A 22,666-nucleotide genomic window follows, 5' to 3' on the forward strand; every position below is an offset into this window, starting at 1 on the left:
ATGTCTTCCTTACTCCAAACTCTGTCGGCCATTTCCAACGATTTGGGGAACAGCAATGAAGGTACCACTCTGTGTTGAGTTAATAGGACGCCTCTGAATAATTCAACGAGAATGGATCGTTTATTTGTGTGTTTAACTTTTATTAAAATGGATAAAAGGTGTTCAGTGTCTTTCAAGACACAAAACAGAACCCACATGCAGCCTGAGTCAGGTTAGCAATATAACTTACAGGATTATTGTGCTGATATTCAAAGATAAAAAATAGGTTTTGCAATAAAAAATGCAATTACTAAATATTTAACTTTTAAAGGGACTGTGAGGTCATGTGGCGTTAACTTTCTTATCCAGATGCAGACAAGTTTATTTTATTCCAAATTCATCATTGTGCATCTATAAGGGAATCACACCACCTGTGATTCCAACCCCTGCTTCTGGCTGGGTAGTCTGTGCCTTATAATCACAGCGCGGCCAAAAAATAGTGGATAATTATCTGTGATTGTAGAGAAATTTAATGTTTAGTTACTGGCCTTTGTTGTTGATAAGCAACTCTTCAGAAAATCTCGGAAGTCTTTAGAAAGCAATTCAAAGTGTATATTCCCAACTTGAGCTAGTATACTCTAAGTCTACAAGTCAATGGAAGTGGTTAACGGAGAGCAAATGCTAACCCAGCAACTCCCCTTCTGAACAATGGTGAATTTGGTACTAAACACCACGTCTGAATCTGGTTAAAACAGGAAAACACCTGTTTAAAGATAACTCAACATATCCCTTTAAGATAGCAAGAATTTATAGTAGTTAATAACGCACCAATTTATATATATAAAAAGTAAACAAATATAAATGTAATCTATTAATCAAAATCTATGAAGAAGTACAAATATGAACGAGGCAAATATAATTTGGTTCTAATTAATAAGTGCCTTTGATTAGCAGAATTTTATTTAGTTAACACAAGCAAATAAAATGAATGTTGCTTTCTAACCTACAAAGATGTCTATCCTCGTAACTGTGGCTCAGCTTTCAAACTCTAAATACAAAAAAAAATTGAAAGAATATGAATAAAAAACACACATACAAATACAAAAGAAAAACGTTGTGACAGAGAAATGCATGAGAAGTATAATTTGGAAATTCTTTAAATAACATTTCCTGAATATGATGCATATTTACATTGCAGAATGTTGGATGTTTCTTTAGGATTTTGAGACACAATGCTTCAAATACAGCAATTGCATTGCTAACCTAACGGTTGCTATTTAATCCCTGGACACTGCATTGCCCTTTAAAGAGAGGAACACAAGCAGTTACAGAATTAGGCTCCGTCATTCTGCAGAGATGCAATGCACTTGGTCTCAGGGTTAGCGGGGAGCCGAATCTGTGAGCACTGTATCGGCTACAGTGCGCTGTCGGGTTTGGTCTCGTAGGTCAAGCAGCGGGAGGTGGATGTCAAACAGAGGGGGATGATAGTAATGAGATATGCACCACTTGAATGAATGAATTGTCTTAAGTCAAGAAAACCTTGCGGCAATTGATTGACTTCCCCCTGAACTTCAGCCGCCTGCCAGTTTGATCGCCGGCCGACTCTCTCTTTGTCTCCGTAATGGCCGCCGACTCTGTTTCCTATGTAGTTTCCCCTCTTAGGCGTCGCAGGGCTTCTGGCCGGGGTACTGGGCCCTGTAGCGGGCCTCCATCTCCTCCAGCCAGGCCAGGTTCCACTCCCACGCCGGGACGGGCGCCCGCTCGGCTGTCCCGTCACCCTCGCTGTAAAAAGGCGGGAAAAGGCCGCTTAACGGAGAGGCCGGCGGGGAGAAGTCTGAGGAGGGAAGAAAAGACAAGAAGCAGTTTGGTTTAGTAAGATACCACCACCATTGGGGATCAAAACGGTATATTTATATTTTATTCTATATTTAGTTTTTAGAATAAAAGCCACCCGAAGATCATTTCGTTTTAGATTTAATGTATAATTCATCATTTAATTCGGGTCACCCACTTGCAGTTCTCCGCTCGGTTTATGAATTCTCCAACACTCCTAATACGAATCCTTCCCCAAATCCTTGTGCAATATTAACGAGTATCTCACTACGAACCCCACATCGGCTCAACAACCTGCTCTATGTCTCCACACAGTGACAACGGGTATATTTAACCCGATAAAACAACTCCCCTAGATCTAACATCGGCGCCTGTCTCCATTGAGGATAAAACAAGGCGGAAGACAAAGCAACAGAAGAGAAATTCAGAGCGATATCATGGAGAAACAACCGCAGGACGACAGAGAGAACAGGAACTCTGAATGAGACAGCACGTACAAACCACCGGCTCCCAACCTTCAACCTGAGGTGCACCACTGAACTTTCCTCCAGACCTGCCCCCGACCGCCTCAATGCCACGGGAAAAAAATAATAGATGAATACCCATGCAGAGGCTGAGCAAAGAGTGCCTGCGCAACTTTACACACAATTAGTACGGCGAGAAGGCCACGGCCAGCGGGACACAGTGGAACGGGGAAGTCAGCAGCGCTACTGCATGCTCCCAGCGTGTTCATTTAGCAAACTCGCATTAAGAGAAAACGTCGATGGAAAACCAATGATGGAATGCATAAAGACACACTATTTTCTAAATAATAACAAGCCGTTCTACTCTATTTATGGACAACATTCATAATATATTTATGAACAATACACTGAAAAAAAACCAAACAGCCGTGGTTTGTGTTACAGAGGGCTGGGAGAGTGACTGTGGGATGCAAGTGTTTGGGTCCTGGGGATGAGAGATGTTTGGGGGGGTGGGGGGGGGGGGGGGGGGGGGGGGGGGGGGGGTTGACGGATGAGGGGACAGAGGGGCAAGAGTGACTTGTCTGGCCATTCAATTTGCTGAGCGGTTCTAAGTGATTGCCTGGTGCCACCTTGTATATTGCGCAGACTGATTTCCCAGGCCCCTCAGACCCAACTCGGACTACAAGGAAGGCTCCCATCTGTGGAATCAATCCCACACACACACACACACACTCACAAGCACACACACATTCTGGCATCCTTCTGCACAGGGACTTGGTTTGTGCATTCTTCTTTAAATCTGATGAATCGCTAATATGTTTCAATAAATGCAAACACACATGCATACATTTGCACAAACAACGCTGACACACACTCCCGAGTGCCCAAGGCACCGAATATGCAGGAAGGCATGCCCATAAACACATTTTGTACAAGATTGGAATTCATTAATGTTTTACAAGGTGTGATAGACTGGTAATGGTAGAATATTCCTATGAGAGCCACAAAATTGAATGACAGTGCAAATACCGGAGTCAGGACTTGAGGAGCTCAGGCTTTCTGAGGACGTTATTAGATAAATACAGATTGACACCACCCTCTAGTGGAGGGATTGAATCAATGCATTTAGCAGACCAACTCAATACTGTGAAAGAAAACTATGTTTATAAGCTATGCATTTCTCTTCCCATCTCGCCTCAAAGATAGCACTATTTCTAGAACTTGAATTAAGCATTGACAATAATTACAATACATAGAATGTTCTGTTTACAGTAACAATCAGCGGAATTATAGACCGTAGCACTTGCGACTTATTTAGTGAATTCCTCACAAAAAATTGTGCACGTTGAAATCCTTTCATCGTTTGGTAAGCTCCAAAGTTACCAAAACACCATCCCCTACATCACCACACCCTCCACCACCCCCACCACGCCCTCCTCCTCCTCCTCCTCCACCACCACCACCACACCCTCCTCCACCACTACCACACCCTCCTCCACCACCACCACCACACCCCCCTCCACCACCACCACCCCACACCCACCTCCACCACCACCACACCCTCCTCCACCACCACCACCCTATCTTACCAATACACCATCCCCCACCACCACCACACCCTCCTCCACCACCACCACCCTATCTTACCCGACATGGACGCCCCGCTGACCGACCCGCCGCTCGCCAGCGTCATGAAGTGGGCGAAGTTCCCGTCGCTGATGGAGGAGCCGTCCACCGAGCTGACCACGCTGGTGCGGGCGCTGCCGCTGCCCTCCGTCAGAGACCCCCAGGTGCTCCACACGGACCCCCCGTCCGTCTCGCTGTAGCAGGACGAGGGCGAGCTCCAGAGGCGCGCTCGCCGCCAGATGTTGGGGCCGGGCGCGGCCACCGCCGCCGTCGTCGTCGTCGGGGGCTCGTCACGGCGGTGGTGGAGGTTGTGGAGGTGCTGGAGGCTCTGGAGGTGCTGGTGGTCTATGCCCCCCTGGGGTTCGGCCAGCAGGGGCCCGCGGACGAAGCCCAGGTCCGGGGAGAAGGAGCCGTGGGGGCCCGAGGTGGGGGGCTGTTCTGATTGGCCGCTGTCGGGTGAGAGAGTGAGAGGAAGAAAGAGAGAGAGAGAGTGAGAGAGTGAGAGAGTGTATGGCAGGGTGTCTTTGTGTGTGTGCGTGTAGTTTTGTGCAGTTGAGAGATCTTTTAAAATCTATGACTACAAGTCTACATCGATAACTACAAATACAATACGTCTACACACTGCTACAAATACCCAGAATGTCTGCACTAAGACACTGTATCTGAGACCTCCTCAGAAACCATTATTTGGGTAAATCAAACAAAAACCAGACCCCCTTTATTTCCTTTAACCCAAATTGGTGATGGACCCAAATAAAGGTTCCACAAAGAGTATGTGTGAACCATCACCGGCGCGTCTCTGGACTGTGGCTGAGCTCCAGGTACGCGGTGGCTTCCTGTGATGTCATGGCGCTCTTGTCCAGCGATGGGCAGTAGGACACGGTGGACTGGCGGCTGTACGAGGCTCCGTCCGCCTCGGGGTCGGGCTCGGGGTCGTGGAGCGTCTGGAGGGAACCCATGTCTCCGGTGACCCTGGTGGAGCGGCTGGAGCTGGGGGGGAGATGGCGGACAGAAGGGGACGCCATTTTGAATTGTGTTTAGTAACGTTGAAATGGGAAGGTTTTGATGGAAATAATGACCATGGCAGTGGGCGGGCGGAAAGAAGAACACAGTCGAGTTGACTTGAAAGTTTAATGTTTTCATTATTGTCGTTTGAATAAATAACACCAAAAAGTTTCAAACTGTATTTTTACATCCCATCCCGTCTACAGTACATGCATCTCAACTTGCTAACCCCAGTTTCCCTCTTTGATTGGGAACCAGTTTGTTTCCCAGTTTGTAATGAGACACCACAACTTCCGCCTTCACCCATCTATGAATTAAATAATTTATTTTAACACTCTGATGCAATCGAAACATTTATTTAATCCCCACTTGTTCTGCTCCCGGGACTTTTATTGTCTTTATCTCTCTCTCACTGTTCATCTCTAATGGTGTGGAAAACTTGAGAGGTGCAGAAGCCTGAGAGGAAGGAGCCGTAATCCTCCTCACAAAATAAAACCCCCTGACAGGATGTGTGTGATGCAGGAAGGTGTTGTTTTAATGACGGCCCTTCCTTGAAACGTTGACTCTACCCGTGTCATTAGTGAGAAACTTTGACCTCATTGACAGTGGACACAATGAACGCTTATAACGCCACAGCCCATCTTAATACCATAATATATGTAATATAAATATCTATGTTTTTATTAATCTCTACTATATTCATAGTATCTATCTACTGGCGCCTTGAAATGTAACAAGATGAATATAGCACAGGTTAAATAAATTCAACAAAGGATGACTAAAATGTTCAATCCCAATTTTCTATGATTTCTTGTTTCAAATCAGACTAAATCAAGCAACAATATCACCATCGAGTAATGTTTCCCACACGCATAACGGGGATCCCATAACCAACCCCACCCACCCAACAAGCAGCCATAACGCCCCGTCTACCCCGCCTGTACCCTCTAACTATACACCGTCTGGATCCTCCATAGGCAGCCTCTGTCTGCTGTCTGCGTGCCCCACGGCGCCCTCACCCTTCGTCCGAGCTGAGGCTGTGTGTGTCCTCCGTGGGTGGGGGCACGGGGGGAGGGGGCAGCATGTCCACCAGGTGGAGGGAGGCCGAGTAGTGGAGCAGCCGGGGGGAGCCCATTAGCTGGGCACCCTCTGGGCACACGCCTCCGTACGGAACAGAGAGGAAACAACGGTGAAACACAATGACATTACAATCGACTTTCATTTTGTCATTATGTTTTTTTTAACAAGGTGTTCTTTATTTTATTTAGGTATAAAGACGGGACGTTTGCTAACCCTTTCAGCTGGGAGTCAAACACCCTAACCACCACACCATCCAGTTAACCTTATAGATAATAACACATCTAATAGAGTCTCTCTCTCTCTCTCTCTCTCTCTCTCTCTCTCTCTCTCTCTCTCTCTCTCTCTCTCTCTCTCTCTCTCTCTCTCTCTGTCTGATATGGTGGGGCCATAATCCCATTTATTGTCTCTTATCTCTGACTCGTGCGTATGACTGACGAGCTCAGGGAGGGAGGGTGTTCGGGTGGGTTATGGTTCATGTTCCAGGGTACCTGGTCGTCGGGGGGGCAGCTGTCCGGGTCTCTGGCTCTGGTGGGTGGTGTTCAACAGGGGAACGCTCTTGACTGCATGCAGCTCTGGAGGAGGGGGGGGGGGGGGGGGGGGAGTAGAGGAGGAGAGTTAAGGGATGATGGATAAAGCCCGCTCTACTGACTCCACATCAGGCGTAGCTCCTTCTGAGGGAGGGCTGTGGCGATGTCACCAATTCAAATAAAATGAGGATAGAGATCATAACTCAGACGTGTTTGTGGACACACACATCATTCCAGCAGGATATTGCCAGACACGATGGGCCCAGAAGTTCTTTCTTTATGGTAGTATGCGGATGGTGATGAAAGATAAATAAAACGCATTGAATCTGAGACACTGCAACCAGGGAATAGAGTCTGTGTCTGAAATGCTTGGTAAAAAAGGTTCAGCACATCAATGCCTTTAAAAGTTTTCAGATCTTTTTTATTCTGGGGCGGGGCTGTAAACACTCCCTAATTCAGCTTCAATAAGCTAATCATATATAAGACAGCTGTCCCATCAACACTTAATCAGCAGGATACCAGGTAATCCCAGCAGCCAATCAGAGATGGTGCATGCCGTGGCATGTGTTCAGCCAGGTAGGGAGGCCTCCACAATGTGGTTCTCTCTTAATGCTCTCTGCTGCAGTGACCTGCTATAACAGGGGCTCACCCACCACCCCTGTCCACCACCGCCCCCACCCCCACCTCCACCCCTCACCTTGCTTGCTCTGGCTCCTCTCCCAAGGCTCTCTCAGCACGCCCATCCTGGGCCGCGGAGGCACGGCCTGTTTCCACGGCAACGCAGGCGGGGTCGCCTTGGCAACCGGTCCGGCCGCAATGCAGATGGTCTCGCCTCCGCAGACACCGTCGCCGCCGTCGTGGCGCTGCTGCTGCTCCGGAGGGCCGTGGTGCATCCTGGGACGGCGGGCGGGGCTGTTGAAGGTCTTGAGGCCGCCGCCCACCAGGTCCACGTAGAAGGTGCCGTAGACGCCGCAGCTGTCGGGCACGATGCGCACCGACGAGTCCAGGTAGCCCACGTCCTTCTTGCTCATGACCGGGAGACCTGGGTGGGGGGATAGGAAGGGTCGTCATATAGGGTCAGGGGGCTGGACGATGACTCGGCAGGTTCTGGGTTCGAATCTCAATATTCACTATACTGTACAGCGCCTGGAGGAAATGTGTTTGAATATTATTATTGCACCTTTATTTATTCAGGGGAAGGCGATTGAAAGCAGGCTCTCTTTTTCAATGACGCCCTGATTACAACATATAGAAATAAAAACAGAAATCCAAATGCACTTCAGAGATGAATAGTCGGTCAAACAACCAGAACAACACTGCAATACATAAAGTGAATAAAACAATACAATGGTTGGCAGAAGAATACGATACAAAATATTTGTTAGTCTGGAGCATTGAGCAGGAAGAGGATCGTTATAGTTTCATGTCGAGGTAAACTGCGTGCTTTGCAAAATGTCATCCGATTTCAACTTCATCCGATTGTGAAAATGTGAGCAAAAACTTGGGGCACGCAGGATGTTAGGAACGGTGAAAGACTGGGTGTGTGGGTCTGGCTGTACTCACTGGAGCCCCTGTTGAAGGCCTTCTCCTGGCCCCCCGCCCATAGGCTCTTGTACACCTCAGGGTTACAATGCATGGGTCTCCAGGCGCCCGACATCCACGGGGAATCGGGCGTCGCCATCCTGCAACACAGTCATGTTAACAGGACTAGACGCAATTGAAAAGCGTTGTGTGATCAGGCACCAAATGAAATAATTAATACATATCTGAGGTGTAGTGTTTCTTGTTATTGAAAGGAAATAGGTTGAATAGAATTCAAAAGAGATTAACATATTCTTCTTGTTTGGTTTATATTTCTTAGAAGAAGCATTGATAGCTCGCAATAGTGGCAATGTAATCTAGATTATAGCAATCTATCATGTTACTTGGACCACTGACATTGTGTGTATGAACGGTCATGGGCGGCTCCTTATAGGTTACCTGTGTTTAATGATGAGGTCTTCACTGGCTAGCCGATGCAAACCTAGACAGATAGATAGATACATAATAGAATCACTAAGATATATGATGTTCAACTTCAGAATCAGCTGGAACTGTTGAATAATAATATATATAGTTTGATAATATGGAGTACCACGTGACAAATGATAATATAATCATATCAATGTTGAAGAACATTATAATATAGAATTTTTTACAAAAATAAAATAAATCGCCACAGAGGACGGGTCATTATAAGAAACTTAAATATTTAATTTAGCTTTAATTCAATGTGACGGTTCATACACACAGTCAACCATGCAAGACGACAGCAGTAATGGTCAGGTGTCTTGCTCAGGGACACCTCGACCCTCAGCTAGGAGGAGCCGGTAACGATCAACATTCCGGTAACAAAGACTTGCCTCAACCTCCTGAGCTAAGCCGACCCCATAAGAATGGTATCATAGCATAACATAAACACATGTCATAAATCACGAGGCCAAGGCATCGCCGGGCGTCTCCCACCTTTGCTCCTCTTGCGCCCCGACCCCAGGAAGCCTGAGCTGGAGTAACGTCTGTAGAGGCAGAGGGCCGCCGTCATCAAGATGCACCACAAGAGGGCGCAAGCACTGCCGATCAGCAAGGGGTTCTTTAGGACCGCCACGAGCTCGGAGGACGTGTCTCCGCTCCTGTCGCCCGACCCGGGGGCGATGTGCTTCTCACTGTCTGCAGACATGGAGGAGGAGAAGGAGAAGGAGGGTTAAATGGTGGACAATGGTGGTGTTCCGGTAGGGAGTGTGACGAGATAAGGATTTAATTGAAAAGTCTGGACAGAATGAGGTGGAGAGTGTATATTTATTTAGTACTCTTCTGCATTTTAGCGGACGCTTTTTTCGAAGCAAAAGTGGAGTGAGACCCCTGGCATTAAGGAGAAGGGAGGTGTGAGGGAATCTTGCTCAAGGATGCATGTAGCAGGTCGACATTTAATCAAGTTCCTTCCGGCTGGGAACCACTATAGTGCTCTACCCCCATATCTGTCCGTGTCCATCTACGACGGTGGTCCAATTCAACAGTGATGAAAAAGACCAAACTTCACTAGGTTGCACTAAGTTGCTACCCTTAAATGCTATGCTGCATGTGTAGAACCTTATCTCATACCTCGTCTGATTGTTTAGAAATAGCTTTCTTTTTTAAAGTTGCAAGTTGCAATTAGGTGGTACATATAGTATAAAGACTGTTGCCCTGTTGTAATACAATATTGTGAATGTGTCATATAAATATTGAAATGACACAATTGCATCAGAATAGGATACAATGCATATTTGTCAATCCAATGAGCTCCAATTGGCTAAACTCACTATATCAGCTTCTCAGAGTCATACTGCACACCTATAGTTGATACTGCAACATTGTTCTGAGAATACACCAATGTTACCTAAGCATACCTGAGGCCTCTTTTATGCTCTGACACATTATTGAAGTGTTTTGCCAGTTAAGTTTGAACAGGTGAGAAGTGAGTTAGACTTATTGGTAATTAGTTTAATTTTGAAGGCCAGTGTTTCCAGGTGAACCAAGTGTGCTAAATGATGAGATTAAATGTGATTTAAAATGTCTATATGTGTGAAAACAGTGTAATTGTGCTTAGAGTTTAGCATTCTGGTGTTCTTGTAGTCGATACAGTTTTCAGAATTTTGGGCATAGTTCAATTTTTTGCGTGGATACAATCGAGAAAAACTGTAAGCAGTGCCACTTCATGTAGCCGAGCGTGACGCCGCCCCTTTAAGCACCATCACAGTGACACCATAGGGACATCAGCCAGGCAGCGCTCACCCATGTAAAAGCCGAGGGCCTTGCTGCGGGTTCCCACCCCCGCTCCGTTGACGGCGGCCACCGTGACGGAGTAGCGCCTCTCGGGGGTGAGGGCGGAGATCTCCAGCCGGTGGTGCCCGCGGTCCACCGTCCAGTTCTGGTACTGCTTCTCCTGCTGCTCCACACACCAGACCTAGAGCCCAGCGAGAGAGAGAGAGAGGGGGAGACGGGGAGATGGAGACCGGTCTGGGTTCTGTCTGGTAACGTGTGGTCTGTCGACGCATGCAATGATCTAGGGGACTTGGTTATGCATAAATATTATCGCTTCTTGTCCGTTAGCTGCAATCGTATTACAGCGACGCTAAATCTCATAGTATGAGTTTGAGTGTTGTATCGCGCCGACTTTGGCATTTATTTAAATGTTTAATCTAAAAGGGTATTGATGGGGTTTTGAACATTCAAACGGACCTTGTGAATTATTGAGTAAGCTGCCCATGGTTAATACAATTCAGAATGGAATATAAATGAAACATCATGATGAATACATTTGCACTACACTCTGTTATATTGCCCGTACCTAAAAGAGCTCAATGATTTCCATTTAACCGTTTATCGCTGTGATCTCAAAATCGTAAAAGTACCTTGTACCTTAGTAAAACATCCCACCAGACCTCTTGAAGGAGTTTGACATGAACAAGTATTTGCTCTGCACCTATAAGTGTTCTCATAGTAAACACAGCCACCATAATCCCTGTTTACACAAGAGAATGGTCTACATCCTTCGACCATGTTTTAACATAGCAACAAAGCAATTTAGATTTAAAACCTGTTCACACGAAAAACACAATGCAAGAGCGTTCCCGCCTGCTGAGACGCAGGAAACCAATCTCGGTGGCTCCTCAACCGCTTTCGGTTCAGGATTAGCCACGGTAGCGTCGCATCGGCCCTACCTGGTAGCCCTGTATCACACCGTTGTGGGCTTGGACTGGGGGGGGCTCCCAGGTCAGGTGGACGGTGTGGTTCAGCTCGGGGTGCACGGCGATGGACACGGCCAACGGGGGCTCACCGGGCGCTGGGAGACGGACGAGACGTGTGTTTCTGTTAGCACCTCCGTGACACACAGTCACACTCTCATTCACCGCAGGGGATGGACAGCCAAGGCCCGACGGACTTGTCAGGGTTTAATGTAATCCCATTGTGGCGTGGATAATGTATGCTCTCATGAAAAAGCAATGCTCATTGAAATTCAAAGCAACTGGCGAATGCCTCGCAGTGTGCAATATGGGTTGTATTTTATGTTATGACATAAATAAAAATAAAAATAAATAAGTCGACATTTAATTGAATTTGGTTCACTTGGATGAATCTATCACCATGGTACCAGGGGGTAGTACCCATGGTCATTTGTGTGTTTGTGTTATGTTTTGTTATTGAAACAGTTTCCGGGCCGGTCCGAACCGACACGGGCATTTTTGAAAGCACTATTGGTGCCCCTCAATAATCTACAGAAGAACATTAATTCACATACAAAGTTTTGTGTAAATTGAGGTCATGATGTCACTGTTTTCCAAAAATAACCATTTCACAAGACCACACATAGTGCACGTACAAACTACACATTAAAAATCTCCACCTTGGAAAGTGTTTTCCAAGAGTTAAATTTTGTGCCTTGAGAAAACTTATCGGTACACATGGGGACGGGGCATGAATTCACCCTTCGGACCTGTCTTTCTGTTTCCCTGTTGTTTGTGTCTGTTGATTAGTTAGCGTTAGGAAGGAATACATGCATAATAATTTCAACTTTTATTATCCAATATTTATGAATGAATGAATGAATGAATGAATGAATGAATGAATTAATGAATGAATGTATGAAGTTATATAAATGTAAATTTAATTTGTCAATTGTCTTTTTGGGGGGTGGATTTCAGTTGCCGAGGTGGAATGGGATAACAAAAGGTTATGTCGTGCCTTGTCTCCTTCGTATAACCACCTAGTAATGTTGGCATTGCCAGCATTACTAGGCGCTTCTTTCCTGCCGCAAAATAGTAGACAGTCAAAAAGTGTCTCCCCTCACCGATCTCAGGCACCCTCAGGTGTCGTGTGTTGCTCTCCCGGCCGTACAGGTCTCCCCCGTAGGGGCGGACCTTGAACTCGTACTGATAGCCTCTCTCCAGGGGGCCCACTTGGGTCAGGAAGCTGGGCAGGGTGACCCTCCTGGCCTCCCACTCTGAGCCGGCTGGCTGCAGGGCGCGGTAGAGCACCTCGAAGCCGTCCAGGTAGTGAGGCTGGGCAGGCAGGGACTGGAGCTGCAGGGGGGGGGGGGGGAGGAGGAAGACGCGTGATCCTGGTTGTGTTGGACGTTGATGCTGACGGATCGATGAACAGAAGGGCAGTTACACAAGAGTCCATAGCTTTCGCTTTTTGTGAAAATTAGGCACATTAAAAATATTATTAATAAGTAAAATACTAGATACATGGTATTATTTTAATTTGTTTAGGTCAGATTAAACAGGAGTAGATTTGGCTAGGTTGGATTAGTGTCTCTTCTACCTTCCACTGAACATGGGCCATTTTGGATCCAGGAGCCAAAATGGTGATGTTTTCCAGTTCCACCCTTAGAGCTGACAGCTCCTTGTGGAGGTCCTTCTGTTTACCAGTGTCTGAAACAAATGAATACATATACGTTTTTATAATAAGACAATGGTATTTCCTCCAATATTACTGCATATTTGAATGGTAATACAAGCATTCTTTCCAATATTTCACAGTTCACCTATATGACAACCATGAATTCTCAATATTTTTATATTTTATGTGTAAATATTTTATAATACCAATATTTCAGAATAGATTCCCATACTAAAGCGGAGGATGATTAATTTGTTTTGCTATTGAGATTTACATTAAATTGTGTTTTGGACACCAACACACCACCATACCGCACGATGAGACCGCGATGGACTCACCTTGGACAGTGAGATGTGCGCTGGCGTTTGCCATGCCTCTGTCGTTCACTGCGGTGCATGTGTACCGTCCTGCATCCTGCAGCGTCACGTAGTGGACCTGTAGACTCTGGTCTGGACTCACCAGATATCTGTGAGGAGACCAACAGAGGAGGGCGTCTGTAAGACCATGTGGGGTGGGATCCTATATTGGGATTTATAGATTTATATAGAGCACCCACTAACATGCATACAGTAGGAATTCCGAAATTAATAGAAAAGAAAAAAATACTGATAGCCTCAAAGAAATATTTTTGAAACATGTTAATAGTAAATCGTCCAACATCTTAATATATTATTAGTATCCATAGTATTATTATTGTCCATAGTACACTACATAACTGGTTCCCCATGTGAGGCATCAGTCTTATTGATTCCTTGTCACAAAATCCAGAACAATTTAGCTCAAGATAAGTTTAATCATCACATTAAATGGAAAACCACTTTCCTCCAAACAACACACAACTCGCATTGTCAACTTTGCATGGAAGTCTGCGGGCTGTGTGTGTCCCTGGTTCCTCCTACCTGCCGTTGGGCAGCGGGCCCTGCTCTCTGCTCCACTCCACCGCGGGGGCTGGGTCCCCGCGGGCCTGGCAGTAGAAGGTAGCGGACTCCCCCTGCCTCACCGTCACGTCCTCTGGCTTCTGCAGCAGCAGGGGCCTGGCTGGGGGGGGGGCATGAGGGAGGGACAGAGTGTGTGCTGGGGCTTCTCTGCAGGCGTGTGGTTTTGTGATAAGAGATGCGTGTTTGAGTGAGGGTCTAAAGTACGAAATCGCAAAGTTTAAAAGAGTCACTAAAATCCAACTGTGAGGACTGCGACATAAAACGCAGGCTATCGCAAGTGCTGTCATTAAAGAGCATTTTGCAGGTTGATTTATTAATTTGGGGAAAGTATGTAGCAAATCTAATTAAAAAATTATGATATTTTTAAGAGGAATTAGTTCTTCTAATCTGTAGACCGAAACCAAATGAAATAAAGAATGTCAATTTGCTTCCCCACAGGAACTAACTGCGGATGCCAACTTGCAGGTTGCTTATTAAGTGGTTCCATGTTCTGTCTCCTCAGATTGTATCAGGGATATTCCTTGGCATTCACCAAGGGACAATACTTTGCAATCTGATACAGAACAGTTCCTCAGGCTATAAAGCAAATCTGTGTATAAAACTGTAGATACATTAAAGTATTGTGTTTATCGCTAATTGACATGCTTTATGTTCGTACCTACAGCATATCACACACGTTGTTTATGTTTAACTCTATAAAACTAGTTTATTTTTTAACATAATGTCAATATGTTTTACACGTAACACAATGACACTACATGTCACGTTACATGCATGTGTTAATGCTAATGAATACACAGGAAGTGAGGGTTCTCCTACCCAGAACGGAGAGGTGTGCGGCCCGGCTCTCTCTGGTCCCCAAAGCGTTGGAGGCAACACACACATACATCCCAGAGTGCTTCTTCTCTGACGGGGAGATGGTGAGCGTTCCACTCCGCTCCTATGAGCACAAGCACGCTGGGATTAATCATCATCATCATCATCATTATCTTCATCATCATCATCATTGTCCTGATCATCTTCGTCGTCATCATCCTCAATCCTCATTGTTCTCATCACCACCATCATCATCATCATCATCATCATCATCATTGTCATCATCATCATCAGCATTGTCCTCCTCCTCATCATCATCATCATTTTCCTCATCATCATTAGCATCGCATATATTACGTATGCCAAGTGATACACAATGTTACAGTGATACACAAACAAACACAATACAAATGAGAAGGTCAAAGCAAACAAAAGTAAGAGGGCTTAGAGGTTTCCTGAACCCTCTCGAGGTTCAGAAGGTTTTCAGAACAGTATGGTGGAGGAGGATCTGTACATAAAGGTTGCAGTGATTAGGAATCAGGTTGGACTTGGACTAGGGGCGGATTATCTTGCACCCCTAAGGTCCTGGTAGTTAGGAATGCATTACCATCACCTAAAGTTGCATTGTGTCTTTGTGTGTGTGTGTGTGTGTGTGTGTGTGTGTGTGTGTGTGTGTGTGTGTGTGTGCGTGTGTGCGTGCGTGCGTGCGTGCGTGCGTGCGTGCGTGCGTGCGTGCGTGCGTGCGTGCGTGCGTGCGTGCGTGCGTGCGTGCGTGCGTGCGTGCGTGCGTGCGTGTGTGTGTGCGTCTTACTGTGTATTTGGGGTCACTGGTGTTGATGGGGAGACCGTTCTTCCTCCAGGTAACGCTGGGCTCGGGGTGTCCCTCCGGGGGGACACAGTTGAGGACGGCCACCTCCCCCTCGTCCACCTCAACATCCTCAGGCTGCGCGACAAACTCCTGTCGCAGTACTGAAACATACCACCGGGGGGTCTGAGTGGTCGCTGGGTTTTGATTTCTTTATTTAATTTTCTAAGTTAGGAAAACTCATTTGGAGAAACCAGCCAGAGTGAGCTGGATTTTGAAAGTGTCCAACCAAAAAAAATGCAACCCCTCACCTCAGGCAAAGCCAATCCCCCCGCACACAGGACTAGCTTGCTAGCTTCAGCAATAGGTCTGCCTAGCCTTCTGGAAAAGTCCAAAAGGCCGGCTAGGAAGGTAGACAGAAAGGCAGGCCAACTACCATTTAACTGGGGCCAAATTAAATTTGATTTGATTTATTTATTGCTGACCTCCAGTTTGTAACATTCATAATAATAGAAAAATGTTATATGCTCAATCATTATTAGTGACTTAACAGACATTCATTCACATAAATGAGAGATAACCCCTTTAAAGCAATTCAATAATGGAATACTTACTTTTATTACATTTCGTCTAATTCAGCTGACACATGAAATGAAGTTAATTTAACTTCTCTTCAGATAAATGTAACGCACGCGTTCTTCGTGTTAAGTTATTGATATATTCCTCTTCATCTGCCGTCTGCCTGCCCCAGCGCTAACCCATCTTATTATTCATTAAACACACGTCTCTGTGTGCGGGCCCGCAATAATTGATAGTGAAATTGGAAACTGTTCTGAGTGTCCTGCTAGCTTGTTAAAAATATAAATTAGGCAAAAAAAGAAACATCAACCATTAAGTGTATTACCGCTGCGTAATACATGCACACATGGCTGGTTTTTGATTAAACCTCCTTTACGTTTTGCTCATTACTGGAAACAAAGTGATTCAGTGATCAGCCTTTAACCACCGTTCAAATGACTTCTCTCCTTACTTCCAATCCCAAAATGATTTGATTAACTCCTAATCCCGATGCGTGGTATAACAGAGAAGCCAGACAACTAATGAATGAATACTAATAGTGTGACTATATGTCATTTAAATAAAAAAGCTAGTGTCTATTGTGACACTGTATCTCTGTTCATTTTAACCAGTGAATGGTGGTGGTCCTGCGAGAAACTGCTTCCTGTGGATTCTAATTAAGTGGGCACAACAGAAGAGGTCAGAGGTCAACTGCCACAAGTGTCTACCCCCCCCCCCCCCCTGCCAGGCAAACATTGACATTGGCAGTCACAGCCCAGTCCTGTCCTAGCATGGACATGCCCCCCCCCCCTCGCCCCCACTTGTCACACCATATAAATCTTTGTGTGTGTGTGTGTGTGTGTGTGTGTGTGTGTGTGTGTGTGTGTGTGTGTGTGTGTGTGTGTGTGTGTGTGTGTGTGTGTGTGTGTGTGTGTGTATGGGTGTGTGTGTGTGTGTGTGTGTGTGTGTGTGTGTGTGTGTGTGTGTGTGTGTGTGTGTGTGTGTGTGTGTGTGTGTGTGTGTGTGTATGGGTGTGTGTGTGTGTGTGTGTGTGTGTGTGTGTGTGTGTGTGTGTGTGTGTGTGTGTGTGTGTGTGTGTGTGTGTGTGGCAGAGAGAGCGTGTATGTGTGTATTTTGTGTCACAGAGTGTATGTGCGAGTGAGAGAGAGGAAGGAAGAGAGAGGGAGATTTTTAGTCCTGTGTTGAAGGCAAACCCACGACTGATCCGCAACCCCTTCCTTTGATTATTTAAGGGCTCTAATCTCTGTAACCTAACATCTGTTGAACCGCATGGGGACCCAAGATAACCCAAGAGGCGAGCTTGTGAATGGGAGAAAATATCAGTGGATTGGTGAACATTACTTTAGGCCCTATTTGATGGTTGTGTTTTGATGTTATGTGATAGCATAACTGCAAGTTTAGCTTTTTTATTTGTTCCATGTTCTCCAGGTTCTCCATGTAGTTAATGTACTACATGATGTTCACCTGTGGTGACGACGAATTCCCTCTCTGGAGGACGATCCAAATATAACCTAATTTAAATCGTATCCACTGAACCGCATCCCGGCAGTAAAACCACTCGCCTGCACCGAACATCCATACTCTCACCTCCGATGTACAGCGAGGCGTTGCGGCTGGTCGCCATGCCGACGCTGTTCCTCGCCACGCAGGTGTACACGCCCTCGTGCGTCTGACCCCGCCTCCCGCCGCCCACGCTCAGGAAGAACAGGCTGCCCTCCGACAGCACCATGGTCTGCGATTGGCCGTCCCTCCTGTTGGTCTCCAGGGGCTGGCCGTTGCGCAGCCACTGGATGGCGGGCTTGGGCGTGCCTTCGGCCCGGCAGGAGAGGGTGGCCGGGTAGCCCAGCATGACCACCACGTCGGAGGGGTGGTGGAGGATGCGGGGGACCACGCCCCCTACCTCCTCCTCCGCATGCACCCTCCAACCTGCAGAAAACGAGAGACGAAACAAATGAAGGTCGTACGAGGAACATGTATCGAGGGCCAAGCCATCAGAACACTCGCGCAGAATTCTCAAGACGCCATTGACGTTGAATTGAGACATGGACGGTTGGTTAAGAATGGGGGAAGCAGATGGAGACGGTGGTTCATGTCTTTATGATATATACTACTCTACAATACACTAGTGTAGGCATTGGAAGAATAATATCCTTCATTTCAAGTGCCAGCGCCTGTTCCCAAGTAGGACTCAAGGCCCTGCTGTGCGCAACAGGATTGAGACGATAAAAGAAGGAAATTATTGTTGTTTTTGTTTTTGTTTTGTTGTGGCACATTTGTGTGCCGCTTTTGGTCGTACGATGGCGTGAATGCATAGATTCATAGCATGGGCGATCAGTGTGATATGAACCCCGCTGAGAGTGTTATCGCCATGTTCTGCCAGTTCTTCTCGACAGAAGCACATTGCTCTTGTTGACATACAGCACTTCATGGGAAGTAAACTTGAGATGAGACCCCAAAGTACTGGATCGATTATGAAGTACGACAACCAAAGTGCACACACACACACACACACGCACACGTACGCGCACACGCATGCACACGCACAGGGCCACACCCGCTACCAACATCTCTGAGGGTCTTCTATCGATAAACAATGACGTCTATTTACAGCCAACCTTGGAATGCCATTGTTTGAGTTTCCCGTTGGTGATGACTACCTTCAGGGGAAAGGGAGGGAGGGCTAGGGAGGAAGTGGGTGAGGTGGGGAGGGGGGGCAGACGGACTGAACTCCCAGCTTCCTTTGCAGAGGAGAGGAAGTCTTGAGCTTCTGTTATGGTCAGGAACAAAGGCGACCTCCCTCAAAACTATTTACAAACAAAAGGACCTTTGTCGAGTAAAGATATGGAAAAGTACGAGTTGCGTTCTAAAATAATGCCCAATTATTTTCCTTGCTTAGAATTGCAAATGTTTTTGTTGATTCAGTAGCTACATAGCTGAAAATCTTTGGGGATTTTTTTTTATGGGGGAAATGACTACATTTCATATTGTTTTTCTCGCAATCATGTTTATATAATGTACAGATACATACAGGCTCTTTAATTGTTGTTCTACACACACACAGGCAGGCATAGGCACAAATATGCACGCACATACACACATTCATACATGGAGGCACATATGCAGGCACTCACACAAACACTAAAATATCCATACAAATAGAGGCTACTGAAGCATTAATGACATCATTATAAGTTGTGTGTTTATGCTATTTTCATATGAACTTAAAAACATGTTCCTATGAGACATTGCTATACAATGGGTGTGCATGCTTTTAGGACGTAAGTGAGCACTCCAATGAATACTGTCAAACTAGCTTTAATAAGCAAAACCCTTCACGGATCATAATCGTTATCATCATTAGAGATATTTTCTGGAGTGAAACAAGGGAGACATTTTCAGTTCATCACTTATAAGCCATGGAGCTCAGAGGATGTTTGACTAAAAATGGTTATTCCATCCATTAGCCCCACCAGAAGATGATTATGGCTTCTTGTTCTCTCATCTATTATTTATGACAATAATATATTGACATGGCTTTTCCGCAGGGGCTGTTTTCCCTATGAGAAAGGGACAAAACAACTTGTGGAAGGCCTCATAATTGGTATAGTATGTATGAATTGGAATGCACATAATACCGTTCAATAGGGTCATAGCAAGAGTTCTAAATGTCTAAGATGTTGAAAAAAACTAAGTAAATACAAACTGTAATGTAACTTTAGTAACAATATAGAGAAAAATCGAATCAATCATTAATAAATTAACAAAACCATAACTAAAAGTTATGGTTCGTTCACTAACATGATGAGAGTCAGAGTGAGGGTGAGGCTAATCGCTTTGAGAATAAAAAAAAAAAGCACGTAGCCTACCTGCTATGTTACCAAGCACTCCAAAAAACGACGTAATAATAATAAAGTTAATTGTGGTCATCTTGCTTCTTTTAAAGTCTATACATCTAATGGTGGTCCAATGTTATGGTTGTTTATGGGTCCAGCATAGCGAGGAACAGATTTCCGAGGATGACATCCAAAGAGAACTCAAAGTAAATAATAGTGAGCGCCAACACCAATCATATTCCCACTCCCAGGGGCCAAGATCCGGTGCGGGACCTAAAGGCATACACATTTGTCTCTCTCTAGGCATGATAGTCATTTGAATTTCGTTAGGCTAGAGAAGCGATTGTAAAGATACTTTTGTTTTTTGCTATTTAAGAAAGAAGAGTCGATTTTTCACAAGGAATGACTTCATTTGAAAGGCATCCGTCACCACACCGATCCCACTCGTCCCTGATGTGTGCTTTATTTAAACCACTAGATGGCGCTGTAACAACACGGACACGAGTGAGACACCAAACATGCATAATCAATCGGTCGTTCAATTTCTTTCAAGGCACTAATTCTAGCTTTAGGTTTAAGTTTAAGTTTTAAATAATTATAATGTTTCCATACCAGATAAGCATATCAACTTTCCATAAAGAAAATAATATTGATATGCATACAAGAATTCATAATGAGTAGGCTTCGTAAGCAAATCATTCAACAGTTGTTTATTTAGCTGAACACAATGCCATATTTCTTATACATTTAAATAAGTTAGACAATCTATTAAAAGTTGTTGGTTTTTTGGCTTATTATAATCTTTGGTCTATGAATGCACTGTAATGTATTTATTCATGTTCTGAAATTAATATTCAAGTGTGGTTCCCCAGTAACGTGTTGTCCAAGGTTGTAAAGGGGAGAGTTCGGGAAGACGGGGTGTGTCATTTGCTGCCTCCAAACAATCAAAGGAAATATATATATTTCACTGAGCTAATGTGTTTACGATGTGTGTGTGGAAAGATGTGTTGGTATTTCACTAACACTATTCACAGGAACGTGGTTTGATCACCTTCTCTCTTCTGTACTTCTAAATTACATCTACAACATTCTTTACTCGGAAGCACAAAATAATTAGTTTTTCTTCATGTTCCTTAGGATTTGAGACTCAAAGTTGGATGTGTGATTTTCTTAAACCGACCAACCCTGATTGTCCAATAATTCTAACATTGAAATCACTAGTATTTTAATCCTCAAATCAAACAGATATATAATAAAAAATAATCATGTCCCTAGATGCTCAAAGCGCTTGGCTCAAAAACGTTTCATCTCAACAAAAATTGTTAAGCACGGTCCAACAGAAGACAAATACAAACACCACCACCAGCAGCACCAACACCATCACCACCACCACGACAACCCCTAAAAAAGAACCTACAACCACAGCTAGTTCATCTTTCTCCATAGAACACATCACCAAAGCTTTGTTGAGTCAACTGTTCAGTGAACGGTTCATTGTTTAAAGGGGGTGGGGGGTGGGGGCTAAGTGATGGATGCTTATATTGATCCAACAACTAGATAGCCCCGGCGGTACCGTCCGGCCTTTTCAGCCCCGGCTAACAAAAGGTTGACGGGAGGAGGATGAGGGATGGAGTCCACCGCCCCCCCCCCCCCCCCCCCCCCCCCCCCCCTAGTCAACACCACCCATGGGAATGGGGCGGCGGGGCTGAGACGGGTCCACAGAATGGAGCTCTTTCATGAGGCCGTCACAGAGGTCAGGAGAAGTGTTGGAGCAGGGGGGGGGAGAGGGAGGGATGGAGGGAGAGGAGAGGAAAAAAAAGGGGTGACAGAAAAGAAATGGACGTATCAGGGATGTTAAGGAATGCGCCTGGCAGTGACTTGAGAGTTAATTGTAACTGTTGCCCTGAGGGTGTCGTTGAAGAGGGGTATGTTGTGCCATTGAGATTGGGAAGTGCCAGCCATGTTGATTGACTGAATTGATTTTATTGCAATGATGTCTCCGATGCAGAATACAATAAGTTGACCTCTGATGAGGTCATCCAGTTTGGATTTTTTATACCTCACATTGAAAAGGCAAAATGTTAAAAACATCAACAGTGCCTTGAAATAGTTTTTAAAGGCAGATTCAACTAATGAATACATAATGGAAAATAAATACATAACCGCATCAAAGTCTAAGTTCATTTTTAACTTCATGCATTTTCGATTTGCCTAGAATTCATCAACGTTGGTACGCTATAAAAAAGAGTTTTGTTGAAATAAAACAAATCTTTAATCATGACTTCTCGTAATTTCCCATTCCCCACAAAAGAGATGTTTATCTGTCATCCCTCTCTTTCCATTACACCTAAACACACGGAGCAACCCCCCTGAGCTACCCTCATTCAGAGAGGGATGAGGTCTTTCTGGTCCGGACCACCGCAGCCAAAGCAGCAGGCATTGAACACACACACACACACACACACACACACACACACACACACACACACACACACACACACACACACACACACACACACACACACACACACACACACACACACACACACACACACACACACACACAGACAAACACACACACACACACACACACACACACACACACACACACACACACACACACACACACACACACACACACACACACACACACACACACACACACACACACACACACACACACACACACACACACAGATAGAGGGAGGAAGACAACCTACCTTTTCTCCGCTGCGTTCTCCTCATCTTATGAGGCGGTACG

The 22,666-nt window shown here is 45.4% G+C and overlaps 1 protein-coding gene across 1 annotated transcript; it reads right to left on the minus strand.

Moving 5' to 3' along the window:
- Nucleotides 1–96: 96 nt before the first annotated feature.
- robo4 (roundabout, axon guidance receptor, homolog 4 (Drosophila)) lies at nt 97–20,337 on the minus strand. Its single transcript, XM_056595260.1, has 19 exons — nt 19,939–20,337; nt 17,660–17,998; nt 15,500–15,657; nt 14,692–14,812; nt 13,834–13,972; nt 13,273–13,400; nt 12,857–12,966; nt 12,381–12,612; nt 11,254–11,375; nt 10,325–10,496; nt 9,020–9,220; nt 8,495–8,537; nt 8,078–8,196; nt 7,212–7,556; nt 6,476–6,559; nt 5,927–6,068; nt 4,692–4,892; nt 3,924–4,351; nt 97–1,813 (listed from the first exon to the last, which is right to left on the minus strand). Exons 1-19 carry the CDS (start codon nt 19,997–19,999, stop codon nt 1,638–1,640), a joined length of 3,321 nt encoding a protein of 1,106 aa, XP_056451235.1. The 5' UTR covers nt 20,000–20,337; the 3' UTR covers nt 97–1,637.
- Between the last annotated feature and the right edge of the window lie 2,329 nt (nt 20,338–22,666).

Source organism: Gadus chalcogrammus, chromosome 7, assembly GCF_026213295.1.
Source record: "Gadus chalcogrammus isolate NIFS_2021 chromosome 7, NIFS_Gcha_1.0, whole genome shotgun sequence".
NCBI lineage: Eukaryota > Metazoa > Chordata > Actinopteri > Gadiformes > Gadidae > Gadus > Gadus chalcogrammus.

What these genes read in the sequence shown, in the direction of transcription:
- robo4 (XM_056595260.1), bottom strand. Translation starts at nt 19,999, where the DNA reads ATGACCACAATTAACTTTATTATTATTACGTCGTTTTTTGGAGTGCTT. An exon ending in GGCCCTCGGCTTTTACATGG is followed by an intron (nt 9,221 to 10,324) that starts GTGAGCGCTGCC and finishes CCATGTCTGCAG; the next exon opens with ACAGTGAGAAGCACATCGCC. An exon ending in CAGCGGGGCGTCCATGTCGG is followed by an intron (nt 1,814 to 3,923) that starts GTAAGATAGGGT and finishes TTCCCTCCTCAG; the next exon opens with ACTTCTCCCCGCCGGCCTCT.